The sequence below is a fragment of the Protomyctophum bolini genome (genome assembly GCF_963924005.1).
Source record: "Protomyctophum bolini genome assembly, chromosome: 14".
In the NCBI taxonomy this organism is placed as follows: Eukaryota; Metazoa; Chordata; class Actinopteri; order Myctophiformes; family Myctophidae; genus Protomyctophum; species Protomyctophum bolini.
In genome coordinates this window covers 22,585,060-22,598,900 of record NC_137875.1, presented here as the reverse complement: position 1 = coordinate 22,598,900, position 13,841 = coordinate 22,585,060, and the positions used below count along the sequence as shown (strand labels likewise).

Sequence of the window (13,841 nt, the reverse complement as noted above, 5' to 3'; positions counted from 1 at the left end):
TTTATAATTATTATGTTCATGTTTATTAATTTATATTGTTTGTATACAGAACATTTGGTATAAATATTACCGTACTGCGTGATGAATGATTCCTGCAGGAATCAGACTATAGCGCTTTCAAAGATTGAATAGGCATAATTTCGGGCACCCCACGCACCGCCGTCAAGTAAAAAAAAAAGAAAACACACACAGTGAGGACCCCAGCTGCATGCCAGCCAAGCAGCAGTGATCTCTCAGCTGAGTAGAAATTATTAAAACCTCTACTGTTTACACATAAAATCACTAATTCCAAGCTTTAAATCGAGCGGGTTGATCCTTGGAATGGAGAATGAGTCTGACATCCTTGTCTCCCTTGAAGATCTAGGGTGAGTATGTGTCTGTGGGTGACGTGAACGTTTGGCAGGCAGATTGTGCCGGGTATGAAATCCAGATCAGGTCGGCTAACCTAACCTCTTACCATCTGAATTTCGGAAACAATATTTAAACCACACAACGTAAAGCGGCATTGCATGAACCGGGAGAAAGTATAAACTTTACTCAACTGCAGTTAACAGTTTCTTAGTTTTGTATGGCTTGTTTATTTATGTCGTTTGCCATGATGTATGTACGTGGCCAGGCTGTCAGCTAGCCACCAATATTACTGAACACGTCATGGTCCATTATTAATGATGAGTGATGGGAATGAATAGCACGCTGAAGTCAATGCTTGTAGAAACACTATGCAGTGAAACAAGTTTGTTAGGTGGCTGAGTGACATTTAAGCCTACTTGGCAAACAAAGCAAATTGGAACCTTAGGTTTCACTTCTGAGTATGTTGTAAGTCACTACCTAAGTCACTACCTACCTACACATATCTGACCTCACCTTACTTAATCATTGCTGCCATGCTCTAGTGATAAGGGTACCACATGGCACGGTAAAGGAGAAAAGGATTAGCTCGGCTTCACTCCTCGTGCCATCTGAATGGACGGGCTAAATATAACTTTCCAAATGTGGTCATTTTATTTGTTCATGTTCTGTTGAAGGTACCAAGGCCCTCTTCTGGAAGATGGTGCACTGGAGGGCGCTGTGAATGGCGGAGCAGCTTCACCTGAGTTTACTAAGCTTGTCGCGTGGTTGGTGTCTGAACTCAGACTCTACTGCAAGCTTGAGGAGAATGTCCATGCCACAAACTGTAAGTTGCTTCAATCACATAATATATTTTGCTTATTGGTTTTTCTTTGACTGGAATTGAAATGTACTGAATTTCAAAATGGTTTGTGTTTGGTCTGTCTTATCCATCTATCACAGGTCCCAGTGAGGCAGATAGTTTTCAGTTGGAGATGAGTGGTCTGTTGACAGAGCTGGCATGTCCTTACACTGTCCTCAGCACTGGAGACGTCACCCAGAGGCTACTCAACAGGACCAACTGCTTGCTACTCCTCAGTATGACCACAACAGACAACACTGCATGCTGGATCAATTAGCTGTTATTAAAATGGAAATATTCTTTATTTTATAGTTTGGTGTGGGCATCACACAGATTGTTGTTCAGGGATCAGAATTATTATTGCAAAAAAAACATTTTTTTTAAAAATTGCAGCCTTTCTGGTGTCTGAACTGGAGGCATCGAGGATGATCCTGGTCAACAAGCCACAGAAGAAGGCCCTGGAGTCTGGGGGTACTCCAGTTTTCGTTGAGCTCAAAGGCATCTGCTTGGCCCTGGGCATGTCTAAGCCTCCAGCCAACATCACCATGTTCCAGTTCTTTAGTGGGATTGAGAAGAAAGTGAGCTGGTTCTGTTGTGTAAAGATCAATTGTTTGACAATTTCACGTGTGTACTATATTTGGCAATATTTTTCATTATATTTTTTTCTCTAGCTGAAAGAAGCCATGACAAGAGTGCCACCGGCCCATGTTGGAGAACCTCTGATGAAAAAGGCACTTGGACCTGTGCACTTTGTAAGTAATCAATCTGATGTAGAGCTCTTCAGACTTTCAGCTTTTATTTTTAATCCATATGAAAATGTTTGTCACTAATTTTGGAACGCAAGTTCAATGAAACCTGAACATGATACCGAGATACTCTGCAACTGAGTTTGACTGATTACTCAAAATTTTAAGTGTTTTAGGCCAAACGCACATGTTTTTGTGTGTTTGGGCCTTTCAGACACGCAGTCATGCAAAACGGAGGTTTTGCGAAATGATGACGTCACCACTCATTTGCGCATATCATTTTGACTACCGGTATAATATAGGTGAGAAATGCAGCTTGCGCCTGGAAACTACACAGATATCGATATGTATCCGATTGTTCATGTTCATGTTTTTATATCACTGTTAATAAGTAACTTATCATTGCATCAATTGCACCACGTCACCAGTGAAAGGCTCATGCATGCTGCAATCGATATAAATAATATAAGCCTACTAGTCTAGTCCGCGGTGGCCACCAGAGGAATTGTATTGGTGCGGAGGGCGAAGCTTGAATGATAGGTTAATTGCGGACCACAACAGAGAAACTGTGGATATTATTAACATGCGCATGGCACATCTCTCCTGTTTAGGTAATAAAGGGCGCACCCTTGACTGCATGCATTCCGTTCAGTCACTGTGCCTGCCGAGACCATGTGCGCTCGTGAACACTGTTCCCGAATGACATTTATTATACACCTCGAAAATAGCCACTCTACAAGCTCACAACTGGTTGCGGATGCGACACTTCTATACGTCTGACTTAGCTCTGGTCCATAGCCTAATGCACTTTACTGCCATTGAAGTGCATTAGGCTATGGACCAGAGCTAGGTTTGACTATTATTTTCTGTGCAGTACTTGCCAGAGCAATGATATAAAAGTGTCTATCATTGGGTGTATGAATCAGAATCATATTTTTTTATTATATGGAGAGAGATGATCGAGTGTCAGGATTTGGAGATTTACGCACATAGCGTGACATGCTGACAGACAATGCAAGAAGCATGTTCCACTTCCACTCACAATTTAGGTGGCTGTTAAAATGTGGTACTTATCCCTTCATTAAACTAAAAAATACATCGTATGGAAAAAATGTATAGTTTGGCTCCTACAATACCCCTCACTCAGGCGACCCAGCCGTGGTTGATCAAATCCCGATTTAAATCCCAGTAGCTACCCTCGATCAGTCCATCAGGGAATGAGCAAGGCCACACAATCCGTTGCTCCGGAACTACTCTGCCGGGACTGGGAGAACCAAATTCTGGCGTGTGGAAAGACTAGGCTCTGTGGGTTGACTCCTGTCCGGGCCCCTCCTACGTCTCACCAGGTCCACTCCTGCTCTCACCAGGCCCAGGACCTGTGCGTTGCACCAGACTCCCAGCACCAGGCACTTCATTCAGGAGTGGTGGATTATATTGGCCCTCCTAAAGGCCTCACCAAAAAATATGATGGGCCTATTTATTTGGCACCTCATATGTAAATTAAATACAATATAGCCTACAATATAAACCTGCTACTGCAGTGATCTTCTGCTGTGTTTAAAAAGATCCATCCATCCATCCGTAGCAGGTTTACAGTTCCGTAAGCAGAAGATATGTGACCGTGGTAACTTTCCCTGCAGCAAATGGAACAGAACTGATGACATTGTCAGCCTTCCATGCTCTAGTCTATTGTAAACAAAGCCTTATTTGCACTGACTTGTACTACAGTATGTGGAAAGCAGTGTTGGGTAACGTTACTTTTAAAACTAACTTGTTACAGGATTACTGCCATTAAAAAGTATTTGTTACCTTACAGGATTACCACCATGTGAGAAAAGTAACTTGTTAGATAACCTTTTCGTTACCAACGATTAAAACTCCTTTGTGAGGAATGACATGCAATATCCCCTTTACAGCTCATTACGATTATGTTTGATTAACATAAAATCAAGAGTGCACCATACCACAGTGGCCACCAGTGTTGTGGAGTTGTGCTGGGCTTTACCAAGGCTTTACCACTAAAGGATGTACTAAACTCTAAAGGATATCCTGGCCTATGTCTTCTCTCAATCTCTGGCAAAAATGCATGTAATACAAAACCAAACTACTGTCAGCCATGTCACACCAAAAGTGGTGACCTATTGAATAGAATGATTACGCAATCAACAGACTGCTGGAAATGGCAAGACATTGGTTACAGAGTTTTGTATAAAAATATCATTAATTTTTTGGTGCAAATGTGTTTTTCCTTTTCCTTTGTGACAACAGAAGGGACAGTGAAATAAAAGTAATAAGTAACACTATTGTTTTGGAAAAAGTAGTGGTAGTAGTGGAAAAATGTGGTTACTCCTCTACTCTAATAGATAATCCGGTTACAATAACAGCTTGTAGTGCCTTACCCCCAACACTGGTGGAGATTGAGAGCCGCATGTAATTGATTAATTACCCCCTGACCTTTGCAAAAAATGTTTTGCTTGATTTATGTAATTACATCAAAGATCTTTTTTTTGTTACTTTACTAGGAAAAAATTGAAGCTATCAACCAAGCACTTGTGAATGAATATGAAGTCAGACGGAAGATGCTGTTGAAACGTCTAGATGTGACGGTTCAGTCCTTCGGTTGGTCTGACAGAGCCAAGGTATGCAAAACATTTTATTTCAGTTGGCTATATGACTATTATTCATATCACTTAGTAAGATGTGGACAAAATACTTTACAGGTATGTATATTTATCCACTCTTGTCTCTTCTGTTTGATCAGAAACATGCTGAAAAAATGTCAAAAATCTACCACACTTTGCGTGCTGCCCTTGGAACAAAAAGTAAGATCTCTGTCGCCCACCTTTTTGCTGCAAGAGATGACCTCTCCAAGATTCTACGCACAAGCAGCGGCAGGATAAGAGAGAAAACTGCTTGTGCCATCAACAAGGTGCACAGCACATTTGTTCAGTCAACTTGAAACAGATATATTTTTGAAACAAATTAGATTTTATCAATGGACTGCAGATAAAAAGATGCTTAAATTTCAAGATGTAAGCATTTTTCAATCTTTGTTTTTCGTAGGTGCTGATGGGCCGCGTACCAGACAGGGGTGGACGACCCTGCGAGATCGAGGCCCCTCCTCCAGAGATGCCATCATGGCAGAAGCGGTCGGACGGTCCTACAGGTGGAGGGAGCTATGGCGGGGGTGGACGTGGAGGAGGAGGAGGAGGCGGTCGGGGGGGCTACGATCAGTACTCCCAGGGTGGCCGTGGAGGCTATGAGAGAGGAGGAGGGGGAGGCTATGGAGATAGAGGAGGTAGAGGAGGAGATAGAGGAGGAGGAGGAGGAGGTGGAGGTGGAGGTGGTAGAGGGGGTAAGGTGCAGGGAGGCTGGTCAGATGGAGGAGGAGGGAGGGGTGGCGGCGGCCACTACCAAGATGGAGGAGGGCATCAGGGGGGAGGGGGAAGAGGAGGCTATGGAGGAGGCGGGGGCTACCAAGGAGGCTTCCAGGAACCTAGCTACGCTGGAGGAGGACACCAAGGAGGTGGTGGTGGTGGTCACCATGACAATTACCACCAAGACGGGGGTCGGTATCAGGATAGGGGTGGTGGTGGCCGAGGTGGTCGTGGGGGAGGGGGAAGGGGAAGAGCCCGAGGAGGTGGTGGAGGTGGACAAGGTGGAGGCTGGGGAGGGAGAGGGGGTCAGAATTTGAACCAAGGCGGACAGTTTGAACAGTACTTCCAACAAGGTGGGCAGCAGTACAATCAGGCAGGCTTTGGTCAGGGGAGAAATTACACTAGTTGAAGACAACATGTAAGGCATTACAGCAGTGTTCACAGCCGCAAAGGGTTACCATTGAGATGTGATTGATTTGGAATTCAACACCTCATTTAAATGTGAAAGAAAATCTATAGTATGGATAAACAAAAAAGTTTAAAAAAAAAGAAGGGGGGCGGGCAGGGGTGGCTGCTTACATGCATGCTAACCATGTACTACAATACAATACACAAAAGACTGTTCTAATGTGGTCTGGATCCAGGAAATGCATCACATACCCAGGTTTTCTAATTCATGTACGCTGCGCTCTGCTATCTTGACATGAAAAACATTTTACTGCCACAACAAACGGTTAGCTGGGGCAGCATTGTGAACTCTGCTGTCTTGGCTTCATTTTGACAACAAATTAGCCTTATCTTGGAGATTATTTGAAGGAGAAAAGTCCTGACATTTCAGTGTTCCTGCACCTAATGTATAACTGACATAAAATGTAGACCTCATCTGTCGATTTATTGCAGTCCATACTATAATTTTATTGGATTTGATGAATACTTGAAAAGAATACAGCTTTATGTCTTGAGTCCCTTTGTTAAAAAGTTTACAATGACTCACATCATGGGTCAAATCAGAGGCCTGTTATTTTTTCCCCCCAATTTTTCAGTTTGACTGGGATCTCTTCTGTTACTTATTTAAACAATGCCATCTTTTGCTGCTCATGGAGAACTGTGTACTTAATAGTTATTTGGATGTTAGAAAGACTGTTTGGGTGTGTGAATGAAATGAGATGAGCAATAAACTTTGAAATGATGGAACACTGGTCAAAATCTATTTAAATGTATTTCTAATTGTAATTTAGAAACCATCGTTTTTGTGCTGCCAGAGCATAACATGTATTATTTAGACAATGATATGCACAAGTGCTCTCAATAGCAAAAATACATACTTAAGTTACATGGTACACTGTCAGGAGGGCAGCAGCGGTTCTCAAAGTGGGGATCAGAGACTGTCACTGCCAGACTGGGTTCCTTTACAGGTCTCAGAGGTCTGTAACGTGTACACAAAATACACAGAACCAAATGGATCCTTACAGGTCCACTTGTTTCCGTTTTTTACTCAGATATGTGGGCTCCTTGAAATGTAAAGTTTTGAGACAATTGAGAACCACTGCAGTAGGAGGACACTGGCATTTGGTTTGTGAGCTCTTATTTTGAATTAAATCTGAAGCTGTGTGTGTGTGACGTTGCTTCCGAAGCAGGACCACAACACGTACTACAAGGCCCTGTAGTGCTATCGGGAAGGAGGATGTGTTGTCATTGAATCGTTAAGTAGTCTTATATTTACATTTGTTTAAGTTAGGGATGCTCATTTGACGGATAAAATGTACCGTGGCTTTCCAAACCCCGGAGTACTTCCACCTCCACGGGGCCCTGCGCCGTCCGGCCAGCCACCTCCAGCCCGGGGAGCTCACCCCTACTACGGAGGGCCTTTCGTTCCAGGTCCGCCACCAAACATGCCGCCTCTCGGACATCTGAACCCCCGACCGTGTGGACCTGTTTTGCCCCCTGCCCCTGGGCCGGACAGTAATTATCTTCACAACAGGCATAATGTATGTATTATTTATTTGGCCATGCCGATGACGATGAACGTTGCTGTAGAATAATTTAACTCTAGCTAGCATCACGTGCTAGCACAACATAGCTAGCGTTATTTATTGTATAAATGAATGAAGCATAGCAAGCAACTAGTTATTTTTTTCTTACACTACTGTCTGTGACCTATGTTTGTGACAGTATTTTGTCACAGTACAACCAGGGCTGCCAACACCCCTGCTTCCTTCAGGTTTGTCCTGAATTTCGACCACAACAACTGCAGGACCTTTTACCGGCACATAGACTGTAAAATGTACAGTCTTTAACAAGTCTGCAATCATACAGAGATGTTCACTTGAACTTTAAGTGAACATCTCTGTATGATTGCATGCACTGCCCCAAACCCACACTGGGGGGGGGGGGGGGGGTCTGGGCAGTGCATGATTCTCACAGTCCAATGTTGGCAGTATAACTCAATATTTTGCGGTTCTGATATATTCTGATTATTAATTCGAATGTTCCATCCTTACGTGCATAGTTAGTTTAGATTGAAGGTGAAATCATGCACGTCTAAAGTGAGGCTATGATGATACTGGAATTCAATTGATTGTCTTTTCAACTTATAACTGATGGCACAACTTAGTCTTGCTGACAGAAAAGGTGAAGATGAAAGAAAAACTAACACAAGCTAGTGCCACATACAAATCGCATTTGTTATGACCTTAATCTAGACCAGTGGTTCTCAAAAATGTTCATGTCAAGAAGTGGACCCCCATAAAATATTAGTTTTTGAACCACTGTTCTTACGTTTAGAACAGTGGTCCAAAAATAAATATTTTAGTGGTTCTCTTCTCAACCTATAGGTAGGCGACTCGGCGGTAATGCATCTCTCTCTGTGTTCAATTAATTATTCTGTAGAAGGCTTTATAGTTTATACTAGTCTGATTATTAACACATTAAATAGTTTTTAATTCAAGTGTGTTGTTTATTCACTCAATAACAGATTTTAGTGGAATAGCTGTTTGCATTTAACGTCAACTATGCAAAAATGGGCTTTATAATTGAATCAAGCTTCATTCAAGAGTTTTTCTCATCTTACCTGATTAATCACACACCATAGAGAAAAGTTCTTGGCAGACAAACAAGTTTATAACATCATGGTATTGAGGAGGTCTATTATCAATGATATTCCCCTACGGTAAACTTACGGTAGGTTCCAGCTGCATCACAACATTTAAAATTGTTAAAAATATATATAGTATCCAATGCAATTGTGTAAATCATTGTAACATGAATGCTGAATACTCCTACTCCAGACTCAACCCCACTGTAGCAGCTTCTCCATAGGCCATAATACAGGGATGACCTTGGGCAGCCAACAGATTCCACAGTGGAATCATACTGGAACACTGGAACAACATCATAAGGATAACAGGTGTGTATGTGTGCTGGTAGTGGAACACTGCAGTGTTGACACTGACCTTCCAGATATTCGATTTGTACTTGACGAGTCCTCTGGAAACAAGGTTCAGCTGACATTTATGTTTATTATGGATGCTAACGTTCTAAGCAAGTACAGTTTGACAGTCAAAATGTGTGTGCTAAAAGTGATTCAAATTCTGTTAATTTGTTATGGGTCCAGGTTTGTGAACCCAGATTAATTATTAATAATTTTTCATTTGCTAATGGCACACAATATTTTGAATGCTGTATATTCTGTTTACAGCGAGAGGGCTGGTGAAGAATTCCTCAGATGTCTTGCAACTAACCAACCATTCCCAGACTATCTGAAAGGGAATATGTCATACAACCTAGCTGACGCTTTAAAATCAGCAAATGCATTGAAGGCAGCAGTTTCAACTGACCCCGAGTTCCAGAAGCATATAATCAAGAGCAAAAGCCGAAGCAGAAGCCGTGGCAGAAGCTGCCGCGCAAAAAGCCGCGCTCGTAGTAAGAGCCGGGTGCGCAGCAGAAGCCGGGGCCGTAGCAGAAGCAAAGGGCGGAGTACCAGTCGAAGCCGAGCTAAGAGCAGGGCAAGAAGTAAAAGTCGTGCTCCGAGCCGCAGTCGGGGAAAGAGTCGCGCAAGAAGTAAAAGTAGGGGTCGCAGTAGGAGTCCAACCAAAAAACAGGAACGGAGCAAGAGCCGAGCCAGGGCCAAGAGCCGGGCCAGGAGTAGAAGTCGCAGTCATAGTCATGAAAAGAGCAGTGCCAAGGAGCACCGGAACGGAACCCACCAGAGCCATAACGCCTACGCCAGTGGCTGCAACGTTAGTAATAGTAATGCATCCACAGGAAATGAGAGTCTCTTACAGGGCCTACAACGCGTCATAAACAGCAACGATCTGGAGATGGGACTGCCTGCCCTCAAGGATGCTATCCGCACTATAAAGGTAACACTTATCTCTGTTTTTCATTGAATGTATCTTGGAACATCACCATGGCATTGTAGAATATTATCTACAAGACATCAACAATCAGTGAGTTCGTTAGAAAGGAAAAAGTTCATTAGTAGTAACACTCAATTGTAATTTTTTATCAAAATCTAGCTAGTGAAAAAAATAAAGATACCATCAGCTATTCATTCATTTCACAAGTGTTTCCTAAGTTAAACTCTATTTCACAGGCCACAAATCAAAAGAAGGACATTAAAGTAGAGAGTGTTTCCAGTCAAGAGTTTCAGTGCTTGAACAACACTTCGACAAATGCTAGACCAATGGAAAGCGACAGTATGCTCCTCCCCCACGAGAGAGTGGGCATAGACGTTTCTTGGCTCCAGGCAAGTTTTTTTTTTTTTATGTTAAAAACTAAACAAGGTTTTGAACTTTCTTTGAAATCACAAAGAAAATCACTTAAACTGAAATCCATATTAAATATAGTAAAACAAATTAATGAGAAAAAGTACAGAATGTAATCTCAGTGAGCGTAAGATGAAGTAGAATGTTTTAACTCCCACCCCTTTTATCTGTAATTAAATAATTACTCGCTGTGCTTCAAATTATACTACTCTATGAAAATATACTCTTCAATTGTATTATATATATAAAACATAATATCCTATATCCAGGCAAGTAATCAAGAAGTCTCTGCAGCTGTCCAAAAAGAGGATGACCTTGATGACGAAGAGTTCCTCTATGGGCGTGAAGACGGAGGGAAACGACCGTACACTCACACTCCTGCACCTTATGCATCAGTTTCTCAATCTCGGCAGCGCTCCGCCCCCCAGCATAACCAGGTTGAGTGTTCCCCTGCTCCTAGCCAGACATATGCTCTTAGCAATCCCATGTTCAATAGTCTTGGGGATCTAATAGATGTGAAGCAGCTCGGTGGCAGTGCTTCACCTAGCCAAAACATCACCAAAACAGACCATAGACTCAAGCAAGAGTTGCCGCCCTGTAGCCCCGATGACAAGGAGTATGAGAAGATCCAGGGCTTGCTAAAGAACTTTGGTCTGAATATGGGCATAGCAGACATCGGCACAATGATGACAAAGATACAACAAGACCAGAAGAAGGAGGCGCTTACCCCCCCTCCGCAACCTACTGGTTGTGGGACAGTACCGGCAGGATTGGGATTTGCCACAGCAGCAATGGGGCACACAGGTGTACGGCATGCACTTGAGTCTCTGCAATGTTTGATAAAAGGTGAGGCTCATGACTTGAAACAGGTGTAGCTGTTTCAAAAGCTGAGTGTGTAAACTGAATGTCTAAACGGCTCCTTTACTTGTTTTATTATGTCCTGACTGCTGACTGGCCTTGCTGTGCAGAAATATAAGCAATTGTGGAAGCTGATTTTGTCCCTGTTTTTGTTTCTCTCCCAATCATCAAGGATACGCTTATGCTAATGTGAGAGCTGATCCAAGATGTTTACACCATTGTTCGAAGGCAGCCACTTTTGATGCAGATATTCCTTTTTTCTGGTTGGATTCTTCACATAGGATTGTGGTATGTGGGCTGATCTGTCCTTTTTTCTTCAGCAACAAAGGAGAAGCGGGCGAAAGGTGACCCTCATGGCAGAAGCGACTCTCCAAAAACTATTGTCAAACAGAGGGTAACATTTGGCAATATTTAATCATGTTAACATTTACCTTGTTTCTCTAAATAATTGTTTAAAAGTAGAGAGAACTCAGCATTTCTAATGTCTTCCGTTTGAATCCTCCAGGATCCTGCTGAGGAGGAACGTTTAAAAAAAGAGAAACAAGCCAGAATGAAGAAGATAGAGACCCTGTTGAAAGACCTGGACGGACTGCTAAAAGATAATGGTATGGTGTTTTCCTCCATGGCGCTCAGTTCCCTCCAAAATCTATTGGAAATATATGTTCTTTCTGTATCACAGATCCCTCTCCTGTGCATTTGCAGGAACAGATTTCATGATTCCAGTCATTGGGTTTTACTGCCAGAAATGTGAGGAGTTCATTGGAGATCTGAGTACAGCTGAAAGCCATGCATCGGCTCACTCCCTTAAAGACTCTAGCGTTGTTGTGAGTAACCCATCTGCAACACAATTACTTGCGACTTCTTTAAAATGCAACAGATTGTTACCATTGTGTGCATTAATGTAGTCAATCAATATTCAGTCAACACGAGTGACAAATTAGGCTTAAGTCATTGATGCACTCTTACCTCTGGTTGCTTTTAGATTTGTTACAGACTTATTTTAGTTTTGATAATTTATTAATGTTTGATGTGGCACTGGCTAATACATTATGCTACAACATGCATACATGAGTATATACATACTGTTCATGCTGTTCTCTCTTCAGAAGCAGCATACAGAAAAGAAGATGGTTGAAGACAAAGTACACGCACTCCCTCACAGTAGCAGCGGTAGCAGACACCCCCACCATTCCGACAGGAAAGACCAGAGAGATTCCAGTTACCACAGAGATACAGTAGACCACAGGGATCGTCGAGATTACCATGGAAACCAGAGGGATGAGAGAGATCACAGAGGCTCTGACCTCAAACACAAACAAGACAGTGACCCCAGAGGCCACAGACACGAGCGAGAAAAGATTGCCGTGAGGGAGGGAATGATGAAAGAGAGATTGCTGATAACGGTGTCCCGTGGACAATCACCTCCGAGGTCTGGCATAAAGGAAGAGATCGACAAAGCGCAAGTTTATGGAAAGCACAGCCGAACCAAACAAGAAGACACAGACAGCAAGGGAAAATCCTCCACGAAAGAGAGTAATACACAAGAGTCTGATGACAGTAGTGATAGTAGCGAAGACGAGAAAGGAAAATCATCAGGAAAGTCGCCCAAGAAGAAGAAGAAGAAGAAGGAAAAGAAAAAGGATAAGAAGAAGAAGAAGGACAGTCACAAGAAGAACTAAGTCTTACACAAAGCATTGACCCCATCTCCATGTTATTTCTTTTGGGGAGGGGGGGGATTTTCTATTCTTTAGTTAGAGTATAGAGAGACTGGAAATCATGGACCGTGAGAGGGGAGACATGCGAGACATGACGAGAGTTCATTTCGGACTCTCATCCTTCTGAATCACAAGGTGCATAATTATGGTCAGTTGTGCATCCCGCCCCCATCTCCATGTTTGACTTGTCCTCTGTTATGTGAATGGCGATGGAGGCAGCTGAGCTGACATTTCTCAACATGACGAACCTGGACCTGTTCTCCTTTATTTGATATTTTCTATTTACTTTGAAGCCAGATAAGAAAAATTGGGATACCCTTGTGCTTGTATTGATGGTATGTGAAGGCTCATTTTGTTAAATGAGTGCCTGAAGTCGTCCATGACCTTTAAAGCTACAATCCGGAACGAAATATCTTTTAATATGAATAGAACATTTTTATCCAATCTGTATCGAACACTGCTCGTACATTTTACATGTAGGACACCTACAGTTTGCCAAATTTACTTGAAGCAGAAGACACACCATGTTGGACGCAAGATGTGCTGCCATCTTTATTGTAGTTTGGACAACATTGCTATTACCTGTCTATCATGAGAGTGACACGACAGACAAAACGTATGGATTGTAGCTTTATCTCTCGATTAGGTATCTTACAATAATCCTGCAAGTCTTGAGTATGAGCCCCATACCCTAAACTTACTGTTCATGTTTTTTTAAGTTTTATTGTCATCACTATTGTTTACCCTTTCTGCTTTCTAATGTTGCTTTATGTATATGCTCCTTTTTGGCCCTAATGTCAACATTGTATTTCACTCTGACCAGCAGTGTAGTTACAGTGCATTTTTACAGTTCAATTGCATTGTCATTTCCCCAACTTTCATTTTCAACCTTAATAATGAATAAAAACTAACACATACATGTTAAACAAAGTGAAATTAATAATTTGCTGTATTCACAAAGCCCATCAATTCTTGCGATTATTTCTTTGTCTCAGCATTGCGTATCCAGTTGACAAACGATCATCTTCCCCACACAGATCGGCGATAATGCTGACGATCAACCTGATCACGGTTTCTTGCCAAGCTTTTCATCCGTTTGCACTGATGTTGCCGCCAGCATCACTCAACATCAATGTCGGTTAGTGCTGCAGGAGTAAGGCGCAGACGCGGCATATCCGCATATTGTGTTT

At 42.4% G+C, this 13,841-nt stretch overlaps 3 protein-coding genes across 3 annotated transcripts in view; 2 read left to right on the top strand and 1 right to left on the bottom strand.

Annotated features, from left to right (window-relative positions):
* Positions 1-13,841, bottom strand: part of LOC308327786 (long-chain fatty acid transport protein 2-like) — a 512,892-nt gene that overhangs the window by 330,064 nt on the left and 168,987 nt on the right. The gene's annotated exons all lie outside the window — the stretch shown is intronic.
* Positions 206-6,493, top strand: fam98a (family with sequence similarity 98 member A). The gene is made up of 8 exons (XM_080782328.1): positions 206-365; positions 1,026-1,174; positions 1,291-1,425; positions 1,583-1,767; positions 1,861-1,941; positions 4,458-4,574; positions 4,697-4,864; positions 4,999-6,493. The coding sequence occupies exons 1-8, from the start codon at positions 322-324 to the stop codon at positions 5,719-5,721; spliced, it is 1,602 nt and encodes a 533-aa protein (XP_080638454.1). The 5' UTR covers positions 206-321; the 3' UTR covers positions 5,722-6,493.
* Positions 6,952-13,578, top strand: LOC308328233 (uncharacterized protein). Its single transcript, XM_080782000.1, has 9 exons — positions 6,952-7,300; positions 8,600-8,718; positions 9,010-9,673; positions 9,907-10,059; positions 10,348-10,924; positions 11,257-11,330; positions 11,442-11,541; positions 11,639-11,760; positions 12,043-13,578. The coding sequence occupies exons 1-9, from the start codon at positions 7,073-7,075 to the stop codon at positions 12,613-12,615; spliced, it is 2,610 nt and encodes an 869-aa protein (XP_080638126.1). The 5' UTR covers positions 6,952-7,072; the 3' UTR covers positions 12,616-13,578.

What these genes read in the sequence shown, in the direction of transcription:
- fam98a (XM_080782328.1), top strand. Translation starts at nt 322, where the DNA reads ATGGAGAATGAGTCTGACATCCTTGTCTCCCTTGAAGATCTAGG. An exon ending in GTCTCCCTTGAAGATCTAGG is followed by an intron (nt 366 to 1,025) that starts GTGAGTATGTGT and finishes GTTCTGTTGAAG; the next exon opens with GTACCAAGGCCCTCTTCTGG. An exon ending in CACTTGGACCTGTGCACTTT is followed by an intron (nt 1,942 to 4,457) that starts GTAAGTAATCAA and finishes TTACTTTACTAG; the next exon opens with GAAAAAATTGAAGCTATCAA.
- LOC308328233 (XM_080782000.1), top strand. Translation starts at nt 7,073, where the DNA reads ATGTACCGTGGCTTTCCAAACCCCGGAGTACTTCCACCTCCACGGGGC. An exon ending in ATGCTATCCGCACTATAAAG is followed by an intron (nt 9,674 to 9,906) that starts GTAACACTTATC and finishes TCTATTTCACAG; the next exon opens with GCCACAAATCAAAAGAAGGA. An exon ending in CGGACTGCTAAAAGATAATG is followed by an intron (nt 11,542 to 11,638) that starts GTATGGTGTTTT and finishes GTGCATTTGCAG; the next exon opens with GAACAGATTTCATGATTCCA.